Source organism: Callithrix jacchus, chromosome 18, assembly GCF_049354715.1.
Source record: "Callithrix jacchus isolate 240 chromosome 18, calJac240_pri, whole genome shotgun sequence".
Lineage (NCBI taxonomy): Eukaryota > Metazoa > Chordata > Mammalia > Primates > Cebidae > Callithrix > Callithrix jacchus.
The window spans coordinates 11606884-11618270 of NC_133519.1; the positions used below are offsets into that span (position 1 = coordinate 11606884).

The 11387-nt window shown below is 45.4% G+C and overlaps 1 protein-coding gene across 15 annotated transcripts in view; it reads left to right on the plus strand.

The window, feature by feature from the left end:
- SNX27 (sorting nexin 27) overlaps positions 1-11385 on the plus strand; it is a 120320-nt gene extending 108935 nt beyond the window's left edge. For 5 of the 15 annotated variants that reach the window (XM_078355649.1, XM_008984372.5, XM_078355651.1 and 2 more), the window contains 4 exons: positions 5269-5418; positions 5747-5875; positions 6257-6316; positions 6426-11385. In XM_078355649.1, coding sequence (XP_078211775.1) covers positions 5269-5418; positions 5747-5875; positions 6257-6316; positions 6426-6434 — 348 coding nt within the window. In that variant the 3' untranslated portion in view covers positions 6435-11385. The remainder of the gene's footprint in view (positions 1-5268; positions 5419-5746; positions 5876-6256; positions 6317-6425) is intronic. The other 10 variants (XM_078355647.1, XM_008984370.5, XM_078355648.1 and 7 more) reach the window with 2 other exon arrangements.
- The last annotated feature ends 2 nt before the right edge of the window (positions 11386-11387 follow it).

An 11387-nucleotide genomic window follows, 5' to 3' on the forward strand; every position in this document is an offset into this window, starting at 1 on the left:
AAGAGAGCTCCCATCTGTGTGTAGTTTATAATACCCAGTGTGATCAAAAACATTTTTGTTTTATATTTACAAAGTTAGACTGAATCTCAAATTTGGATGGCTGAGAATATAATACAAGAAACAATGTTTTCTCTTCTCTTCTCTTCCTTCCTCCTTCCCTTTCTCTCTCTCTCCTCACACAGACAATAGACATGTGTAAATTATGCTTTTCTTCTGTTGAAGTGGCCTGATTTTTCCATTGTTGAGTAGATAGTTTGTGTTTCTGTACATGATTTGTAATGAGTTTACACAAGGCAGTATGTATGTCAGTTTTTCTCAAAGTATGGTCCCAGTCTGCTTACATGGCAAACACTTTTGAAGCTGCTTAAAACGCAGATTTCTCGACTCTACCCTACATTTACCAAGCCAGAATCTCTGGAGATAAATACTACCCAAACTGAGCGCTCTGAAAACCTTGTCTCCCAATGAGACTTTACCTTTATCGGCTCACTAAGGGCACAGGTGCCCTTAGTTTTCACTTGGGTTATTTTTAGAACTTATGCCATTAAGAAGTCCCCTGAAGGTCTTTTGCTTTCAAGGACTACATTCTTGAACACGGAGGGATAAATCAGCCTTCTGATTCAGAGGGGACACAGAGGGCATGTATTATGTGCCTGACTGGTCTAGGCACTGTATGGGAAGTCTTGTTTTCCCCTTATAACAACCCTGCAGGTATTATTCCTACTTTACAGAGAAGTGGAGTCTGAGAGATTAAGATTCTTACCCAAGATCACATAGCTTGTCAGAAGTGGAACTAGAATTTGAAAATGGGATTTGAACCCATTTTTTTTTTTTAGGCTCCAGTGCATATATTTTCCCTGCATCAGGGAAGAGAGTATGCCAGCAATGTCTTTTATTTCCAGATGGCAGAAGAGAAGACCCCAGGTAGAGTAACTTACTCAAGGTCACAGAGAGTTTAAGATCCTCAGAGCTCCACGCTTCTTCTGGTCTCTTTTACCAATCCCTGCCTTTGCATGCTTCTCTCTTTTTAAAAGATCTGTTACAGTAAAACTCCCCATTGATTGTGGCAGAAATAGTTGTCAGAACAGCAGTGGTGCCTCCCAATGAAGAGAACTCTCAACAGATGTGCTGTATGTAATCCTATTTTGTTAAAGGACATGAATAGAATGAGTTTTGCAGAGGTCTTAAGCATCTTGAAGCAGAATTGCTGCTTACTGAGCATGTAAAGTTTCTGATGACTATGTCAGGAAGGTGGCTTGGATTGAGTGCCAGAGGCCTGATTGCCAGGGTGCTCTTTTTAACATTTTATTGTGTGTGTGTGTGTATATATACACACACACACACAATAAAATGTGATTATATATATATATATAGAGAGAGAGAGAGAGAGTGTGTGTGTGTGTGTGTGTGTGTGTGTGTGTGTGTGCTTTATTTATTTATTTATTTTGAGATGGACTCTTGCTCTGTTGCCCAGGCAGTCTGGAGTGCAGTGGCACAATCTCAGCTCACTGCAACCTCCACCTCCCAGGTTCAAGCAGTCCTCCTGCCTCAGCCTCCCATGTAGCTGGGATTACAGGCACATGCCACTATGCCTGACTACTTTTTGTATTTTTAGTAGAGGTGGGGTTTCACCATGTTGGCCAGGCTTGTATCCAACTCCTGACCTCACATGATCCGCCTGCCTCGGCCTTCCAAAGTGCTGGGATTACAGGCATGAGCCACTGCACCTGGCTCTGTAAATTTTTAAATAAATAAGAAGTTGGAAGAAAAAGAGTTAGCCCCCATGTCCCCATTACCCAGCTTCAATAGCCTTCAGCTTTCTGCCATTCATGTTGCTTCTATCTCACTCACATGCTTTTTTCCCCTCAAGAGATTTGTTTGTTTTACTGTCACTTACTTGAAGCTCACCCCAGGAATTTTTTAAAGTAATTTCCAGATACTTTAAAAAGTTTCCTTAGCTGCCACTTATTAAATGCCTAATTATGGCCAAGTACTATGTTAAATACCTTTTTTATTTTTATCTTTTTTTTTTTTTTTTTTTTGAGATGGAGTTTTGTTCTTGTTACCCAGGCTGGAGTGCAATGGCACGATCTCGGCTCACCGCAACCTCCGCCTCCTGGGTTCAAGCAATTCTCCTGCCTCAGCCTCCCTAGTAGCTGGGACTACAGATGTGCACCACCATGCCCAGCTAATTTTTGTATTTTTGGTAGAGATGGTGTTTCACCTTGTTGACCAAGATGGTCTCCATCTCTTGACCTCGTGATCCACCCGCCTCAGCCTCCTGAAGTGCTGGGATTATAGGCGCAAGCCACTGCGCCCGGCCTATTTTTATCTTTTATTTTGAGACTGGGTCTTGCTCTCTCGCCCAGACTGGAGTGCAGTGGTGCCGTCACAGCCTTGACCTCCTGGGCTCAAGCAGTCCTCCTACCTCACTCTCCCAAGTAGCTGGGACTACAGGTGCCCAGCACATTTTTTTGTTTGTTTTTATAGAGATGGGGTTTCACTATATTGCCTAGGCTGGTCTCTAACTCCTGAGCTCAAGTGATCCTCCCACCTCAGCTTCCCAAAGCATTGGGATTACAGGAGTGAGCCACGGTGCTCTGCCAAATACTCTGTATTTAATGCTCGCACGTAACGCTGTGGTATAGATGCTATTATTCTTTCCCATTTATACAAGAGGAAACTAACTTGCCCAAGGTTGCACAGTTAGGAAGTAATGGGGCCAGGATTCAAGCCCAGGACACTTTGGGCTTCTTAATCACTCCTCTGTGTCCCAAGCTTTGCTGTTCATTATAACCGCTGGGCTTGAATATAGGAGTCAGGGATTTCCTTTGTTTATAGTGCTAATGGCAGGATTAAGCAGTATCCATGTTTATCACTGGTCTAGGAAGGACAATAAAAAAGAGAAGGTGGAATAGGGCGGTAGAAGGAGGGAGGGAAGAAAATGATGTGATTGAAATACTGTTGCACTTGTGGGCCAGACATGGTGGCTCACACTTATAATCCCAACACTTTGGGAGGCCAAGGCAGCCAGATCACTTGAGGCCAGGAGTTTGAGACCAGCATGGCCAACATGGCAAAACCCTGTCTCTGCTAAAAATGCAAAACATTGGTCAGGTGTGGTGGCGCACATCCGTGGTCCCAGTTTCTCAGGAGGCTGAGGCATGAGAATTGCTTGAACCTGGGAGGTGGAGGCTGCAGTGAAACATGGTTGCATCACTGCACTCCAGTGAGACTCTGTTTCAAATAAATAAGTAAATAAATAAAGACGTAGAGCCTTGCTCTGTTGCCCAGGCTGGAATGCAGTGGCATTACCGTGTCTCACTACAGCCTTGAACTCCTGGGCTCAACCCATCCTTCTGCCTAAGCCCCTCAGATACCTAGGACTACAGGCACACACCACCATGCCTAGATAATTTTGAAATTTTTTGTAGAGAGAAAGTGTCACTGTGTTGCCTAGGCTGGTCTCAAATTCATGTGCTCAAGCAATCCTCCTGCCACAGCCTCCCAAAGTGCTGGGATTACAGGCAGGAGCCATTGCACCTGGCCTCTCCGGATTGGTTTTGCCGTGTTGTAACTGTGAGAGTCATATGTGCCACTTCATTTTGGTCCAGATGCATTTTTTTTTTTTTTTTTGAGACGGAGTTTCACTCTTATACCCAGGCTGGAGTGCAATGGTGCAATCTCGGCTCACCGCAACCTCCGCCTCCTGAGTTCAGGCAATTCTCCTGCCTCAGCCTCCTGAGTAGCTGGGATTACAGGCACGCGCCACCATGCTTAGCTAATTTTTTGTATTTTTAGTGGAGACGGGGTTTCACCATGTTGACCAGGATGGTCTCGATCTCTCGTGATCCACCCACCTCGGCCTCCCAAAGTACTGGGATTACAGGCTTGAGCCACCGCGCCCGGCCAGTCCAGATGCTTTTTAAGGAAGCACATATACTGGAGACCCAGGGTACAGTGGGATTGATTTGGGGACTAGTTGGTGGTAGTAAAAGGAACAGAGGCTTGGAAATTAAACCTGGGTTCTAGTCCTGGTTGTGCCGCTTATTATTACTTGTGACTACAGGCTAGTCTCGTCTTACTCTTAAGTTCTCATAAAATGACTCATTGTTAAAGTCTCTTTCAGTTTTAACATTTTATGAATATGAGATTTGGGGTAGCTTCATCCTTACCACAGATCATTGTGACTTTTGATTGGAAAAGGAATGAGAAATATTTACTCGCTTTCTTAATTGTAAGGATAGATTAGATTCCCATACCCTGATTACAGTGAAAGTAGAGGATCAGGCTAAGTAGAATTGTGAGATCCCTTCTAGCCCGGTTATCCTGGTTATAGTCTATCTTCTGGTTTTCATCCGTGTATCTTTTTTTTTTTTTTTTTTTTTGAGGCTGAGTCTTGCTCTGTCGCCTAGGCTGGAGTGCAGTGACAATCTTGGCTCACTGCAGTCTCTGCCTCCCAGGGTCAAGCAATTCTCTTGCCTTAGCCTCCCGAGTAGCTGGAATTACAGGTCTGTGCCACCACACTTGGCTAATTTTTGTATTTTTAGTAGAGACGGGGTTTCACCATGTCAGTCAGGCTGCTCTCGAACTCCTGACCTCGTGATCCACCCACCTTGGTCTCCCAAAGTGCTGGGATTACAGGCATGAACCACTGCGCCCGGCATCTGTATATCTTTTTTAAGTAGAGAAAGGAGTGTTAGAAGTATGAAGGCGTTGTTTCCTTACTTATGGCAAAAATTTTTAAAAAGTATGAAGGCAGAATTTGGAAGTGGGATAAAGAATTACTAGCTGGCTCACGCCTGTAACCCTTGCACTTTGGGTGACTGAGGCAGGAGGATTAGTTGAGCGCAGGAGTTCAAGACCAGTGTGGGCAACATAGAGAGACCCTGTCTCTACAGAAAATCAAAAAATTAGCCAGGTATGGTGGTGGGTGCCTGTGGTCTCAGCTACTTGGGAGGCTGAAGCAGGAGGATCACTAGAGACTGAGGGGGGAGGATTGCTTGAGCCCTGGAAGTTGAGGTTGCAGTGAGCCAAGATCATGCCACTGTACCCCAGCCTAAGTGACAGAGCAAGACCTGGTCTCAAAAAAGAAAAAGAAAAGAACTGTCTCAGAGTCCTGTCCCAACTTAGGGATGGGTGCAAGACCAGAGGCCAGGTCTTCAGGTTGTTGGGTGAGAATCCTCTGTTCTTTTCCCTGCACCACATCTCATTAGCTCTTTGTATTTAGTAACATAGTAACCCTGTTTCTCCTTCCCTTTTTCCTAGTACCTTAACATGCTAAGGACTTGTGAGGGCTACAATGAAATCATCTTTCCCCACTGTGCCTGTGACTCCAGGAGGAAGGGGCACGTTATCACAGCCATCAGCATCACGCACTTTAAACTGCATGCCTGCACTGAAGAAGGACAGCTGGAGGTGGGTGTTCAGCATAGGGCTCAGGCTGCCAGGACCCGAGATACTTGGATGCTCACTTGGTTGTGATGTTTTCATTCCTTTTTTAGGGGGAAATGAAATCAAAACTGTATTTTGCCGGGGGCAAATAAACAAACTCGGAATCCACACCGATCCTCAACTTCATTGGCTGCCTCCACTGACTATACTCTTCTGTCATAGTCCTCCCTCTGAATCGATGCAGACATCTCCATTCATTTCTCTTCCGTCACCTGGTCCCAAACCCCCTGCCTCAGTTCCCTGGCACTCTGAAACACAGACCGTACCTTACTTCCTTGTCTTGGTTGTCCAGAACCAGGTGATCGCATTTGAATGGGATGAGATGCAGCGATGGGACACAGATGAAGAAGGGATGGCCTTCTGTTTCGAATATGCACGAGGAGAGAAGAAGCCCCGATGGGTTAAAATCTTCACGCCATATGTGAGTACGATTTAGGGAAAGTAGCTGGGGCTTAGTTTTTTTTTTGTTTGTTTGTTTTTTGTTTTTCAGCTAAATGCATAAATGGAGAGGGAGATGGAGATAGTGGTTGTCTTGAGATCTGAACCTGTTTGAACCCTGGAGCCCCAGATTCATCCTGTCTTTCCTTTAGGCCTGGCTGAGATTAGCAATTTCCTATCCCAGTTGGCTTGTAGTTACCACTAGAAGGAGCTAGAGAATAGTGGATGAACCAGGCCTGGGTCTTGTGGTTTTCTCTAGACTGAGTTTGGAAGATGGGGTGACGGGGCGGGAGTTCAAAGGCACAGTCCTGAGGTGCCTGTTCTTGAGAAGTCAGTGAGTGTCACCACCTTTTTTTTTTTTCAGTTCAATTACATGCATGAGTGCTTCGAGAGGGTGTTCTGCGAGCTCAAGTGGAGGAAAGAGGTAATTCTCAACAACCGTTGAATTGACTTTTTCATCTTTTTGTAAATTTAAAATTTACAGGCCTGTGGCCAAATACCTGGGACCCTCACCTCCATCTCTGTCTTTCTAGGAATATTAGTTAGAGACTGATTATCTCATATGAGCCAGGACATTCTTCCAGCAAGGTTGGCCTCTGGATGGTGAACGGGCTGTGCAAAAAAGCCCTGCTTCTTCCCTTGTCTAGAGGGTGGACATTGGCTACAGGCTCTTCCATCTCTCATGACTTCATGGACCCTCCTCTGCCAGTTTTTTAAATCAGACCACCCTCCATGTTGTTCCTGACCCGCAGGGGCAGCTGTCCTCAGTTGTAGCCGTCTGACTGGATGAGTCCTGGCAGTCTTTCTAGGTGAATCAAGAATGTGTATGTGAGGAAAGGTGTTTGCTATTGCTTTACCGCTGTCTGTATGTGCCAGTGCTGGAGAAGAAATTGGAAGATTTTCAGCTACTTATTCTCAAAGAAAATCTTTGAAAGGATAAAGAGGTCAAGTCAAGAACGTGAACATTTATGTTCTTAGCAGTAGAAAGAACATTGGGCTCTGGGAATTTTATCTGGGTTTTCTCCTGGTTTTTTTTTTTTTTCCCTTCTGTGTAATTTTGGGTAAATCAGCCTCCCTAGTTCTCAGTTTTCTCTTCTGTAAAACAGGAAGACTGAACCAGGTAATTAATATCCAAGGTCCCTGCCCGCTCTAAAAGGCTGTGATTCTAGATGAGAAGTTGTATCTGGACAGGGGGGACCAATCAGATTGAGCCAGCCAGGTATACCTTTTTAGCTTCCGTTTGAGGAGTTGGCTCCAGATAAGAGGAGATGTGGCTTCCCAATAACTCTTTTTTTTTTTTCCCTTTCAGAACATTTTCCAGATGGCGAGGCCACAGCAGAGAGATATGGCCACCTAGCCTTTCTTTATCCCCTTCCCTTCGCCCCCATCCTCTTTCTCCTTTCATGTCCCGCATCAGACAGAGTAACCATTAACACAAAAGAAGAGAAAAAGTTAAAAAGTCATTATATTCAAAAGCCCTAAACTAAATCTTATTAATAACCCCCTCTGAATTGCACATCTCTGGAATTGAGGTGGTAGAGAACAGCAGATCAGTTAGCATCAGAAGTCAGCTGAGTTAAGACAGGAAAAGAAATAAGCCCAACCAACTTGCCAAAGGTATCTTTGTTCTTTCATCTGGGCCTCATACCAACAGCCTCTCCTTGTACTATATTTTTAAAACTGGAACTATGAACTTCATCCATTTGCACTGTTCAGACATATATATGTATGTATGTAAAAATTATATATACACAAATTAGCTGCACGTATATACATATATATATTTCTTTTTCATATTGATGGCAGTACCTTTTTTAGCTTGTGTTTTTACACACCTTTCACTAGAATCCATGACCTCTCTCGTGCTCTCTTTATTTTGAAACAAACTTTAAAAAGGAAAAAAAAAAAAAACCATTTTACAGGGAAAATACCTCTCCTCATGAAGGACTCGAAAAGTTTACAACCTGCTTGGATTTTTGCCCCTTTTTTGTATTGAGTATGGATTCTGGCTCATGGGTTACCATAGAGTGTGAGGAGCAAGGAGTATAGTTTCTTTATCTTCCAAGAGGGTGCTGGGGAGGAGAAAGAGGTGTGTTTCTCAAGGTTAACAGGCTGTACTTCTGCAGGGAGAGCCTGAAGTCTTGGTGTGGTCTCTTGATTCTGTGACAGTTTTTCTGATCCATCTGCTTCTCTCACTCCTGGCTTTCTAGCCACATTCTGTGCTTCCTTCCTGCTTTCCTAGGGCCCCAGTATGCTTTCCCTCAACCGGCCCTGAGTGGAGTAGTGGGTGGGCTCAGGAGGTTGGGAACCTGAAGCTGGTAGTAATTTCCTGTTTTGCTTGCCTTTGTTTTTTTTTTTTTGGAGACAGGATCTTACTCTGTCGCCCAGACTGGAGTGTGGTAGCATGATCATAGCTGATTGTTACCTTGAATTCCTGGGCTCAGATGATCCTTCCGCCTCACCCTCATGAGTAGCTGGGACTGCAGGTATGCACCACCACACCTGGCTAATTCTTTAAAAAAAATTTTTTTGTAGAGACAGGGTCTCATTATGTTTCCCAGGCTGGTCTCGAACTCCTGGTCTCATGTGATCTTCCTGTCTCAGCCTCTCAGAGTGCTGGGATTACAGGCATGAGCCACTGTGTCCTTCCCTGCCTTTTTTGCAGTATGGATAGTGCTCGGGACCAGAGTTAAGCTGATACCTTAGGCAAGCAGGTTGGACTTACATAGGGGAAAGCAAGCAAGCGGTGCCCCATGTTCACTTTTACCTTCTCCATCCCTGACCAGTAACCACCCACAACTATGACATTCTCTGTGACTTTCTTAAACAGCAGTGATGGGGAGGGATCCAATAATACCTTCAAGGTCTTGGGGAAACTTGCAGCGGGTCAGTGGTCTGTGCCAACCAAACTATAGCCCCATCCAAGCCAGCTGAGGACCCAGGAAGGAGTAGTAGGAATACGGTTGATGTAGATTGGTTTTCGTTAAATGGAAACTGAAGGAAAACCTTTCTGCTTTCTGTCCCTCAAAGAGTTCCTCATCTGATCCTGCAGCTAGACCCTTTGAGACCTAAGAGCTGCATCCAAGGATTAGAAGCCAGAGCTAACTGGTGTAGGACAATATCCCCAGCCCCTAAGCTCTGTAGATAATATTTAAGAAGCACCAAGTCGGGCTCAGATGCAACTAAAACACATCTTGGAGCCTTTTCTTTTTCCCTGCTCCCCCTTCCAAACAAAGCCTTCATAGGATGGCCTCTTTCGCTCTAACTGGGAGACAGTCATGAATGGTTGTAGTCAACTCCACTGAGCAGCGTTGGGTAGTTGGAAAGTCTCTCTTTTTTTTTTTTTTCAAGATGGAGTCTTGCTCTGTCACCCAAGCTGGAGTGCAGTGGCGTGATCTCAGCTCACTGCAACATCTGCCTCCCGGGTTCAAGCAATTCTCCGGCCTCAGCCTCCCAAGTCGCGGTGATTACAGGCGGCTGCTACCAAACATAAGAATGCTGAATGTGTAAAGTTGCAGCGGGATCCCTAATTTGAAGACTTTGACACAGAACTAACTTCTTTTGGCTTAAGTGAATTTAAAATGAGCCAAAGGACCCTGAAAAGAAGACATGTTGATTTCCTACTCCGAGATGCTAAAGAGACTTTTGGCACCAGCCTTGTTCAAACTGTAAAAATAGCAATTTGCCCCTAGTCCACTCAGAGTGGGACAGTAAGGAACAGATCTGGGATTCCATACGACAGCTCAGATGCTGAGCTTCGGATATGAGACATGGGGATTTGGAGGCCCCTCAGAGTGGGGAGATGGTGCTGTGTTCCCTTTCTGGGATAGCATTCACTTGGTGCTTTGGAGATTAGGTGAGGGCCCTGTAGTTAGTTGGCCTGTTGGCAGAATTTATTTAGGACCAGCCCCTTCTTGAAAGTGTCCACTAACAAAGCACCCAGCTTGCAGCAAGGAGGTGGGGAAGGAGGGCAACCCTAAAGGACAGCGCCTTCTCCTCTTCCGCCCGTACCCGGCCTTGGGTGATGGAGGCGGGGTCCCTGTGGCTGTGCAGGTCCTATAGGACAAAGCCCTTCTTTGCATGAAGCAGTGTCAGTTGTGACTGTTCTCTCTCCCCTTCCTCTGCACTTCCCTTCTGTAATCTCTACTGTTCTTAGTCCCAGCTTCTGCCCAGGGAGGCTTCTACCCAGACTTCTTTTGTAATTTGTTCCTGGGAAGAGGGGGCTTCCCGTGCCCCCAGCTTCATCCCAGCAGAACCAGCAGGATCCTCCTGGTCTCTCGTTGGCCTCCCTCCACACTTGGTTTCTATCCTCTGGGGTAGAAGCTCAGAGCTTTTTATGGCCCCAGAGCAAACGTAGACCCTGAGAAACCTGTCCCTGCAGAAAGATTCCCTTGGGCCATGCTTTGGGCCCAATACTCTTTATATGTTTATTCTATTCTCTGTTTTCCCGCCCTCTCCTTACCCTAGGCCTAAGCACAGGTACAGATATGTGCGTGCTCAGGGCAGCTCCTAGGCCTGGACCAAGCTCTCAGGGAGGAATTAGATAAATATTCCATCATCCTCATGCCTGGCCCATTTAGTTTCACCCTTTAATTACCCAGGCCAGTAGCTTTGGATTATCCCTTCTTGTAGCTCCAAACCCAATGCTTGGAGGAGCGAAATAGGGCACTGACAGGAGATGACACTTCGCTCTCCTATCTCAGAATCTGCCAACTCCTGGCTGGGCTCCTAGGAGGCAGTTTTCTTGAAGGGGACTTCATCCTAGTCGACCTAAATTTTCCAGACCAGGAGGGGCTGCTGTGCCCTCCCTTCTCTCCATCATACGTTTGGCTAGATCAGTTCAGCAGCAGAAGCTCTTTGATGTGTTAACCCCAACACACAGCTGTTTCTTCACCAGCTTCCTCGTGTCACAGTAGCTTCCTTTGGAGGATGATGTGATAGAACACTCAGAAAGAGGGAAGAAGAGAGGCAGTGGCTGTGCTTCTCTAGCTCCCCATCTTCCAGGTCCACCTCTTGACTTCCTCTTCCCCTGAACCTGAGCACATCATGCCAGGCCTCATTGCTGCCAGGACAGCATCAGCTCACTCCTCAGAAATAATCTAGGGTACGTGGGAAGGTCAGGGCTATGGGAAGGAGTAGATTCAAAGAGGGGAGTGATACGGGGTGGGGGCACTTGGCCACCTGCTAAACTTGGACATTAATTTTATATCATGACCCCCTTTTAAGCCAGTGAGCTGGGCTTCAGTCTTTCCCAGGCCACGCACATTTAATTTATTTGAGAGAAACTCTAATTGTATTTTCACTGCAGTATCTTGTATTTTTTATTTGTGATTTAAGAAATGTGAAGAGAAAATACACAGACACAATAATGGCTAACAGTGTTTCTTTCATTCCTTGTTCTAGAGCTAACCACTCTAAAATTGTTTGGTAATGTCACTTAGTGTAATTAATTGTAACATATTCTTTTAAATAAATTGATTTATTGATCAAACACT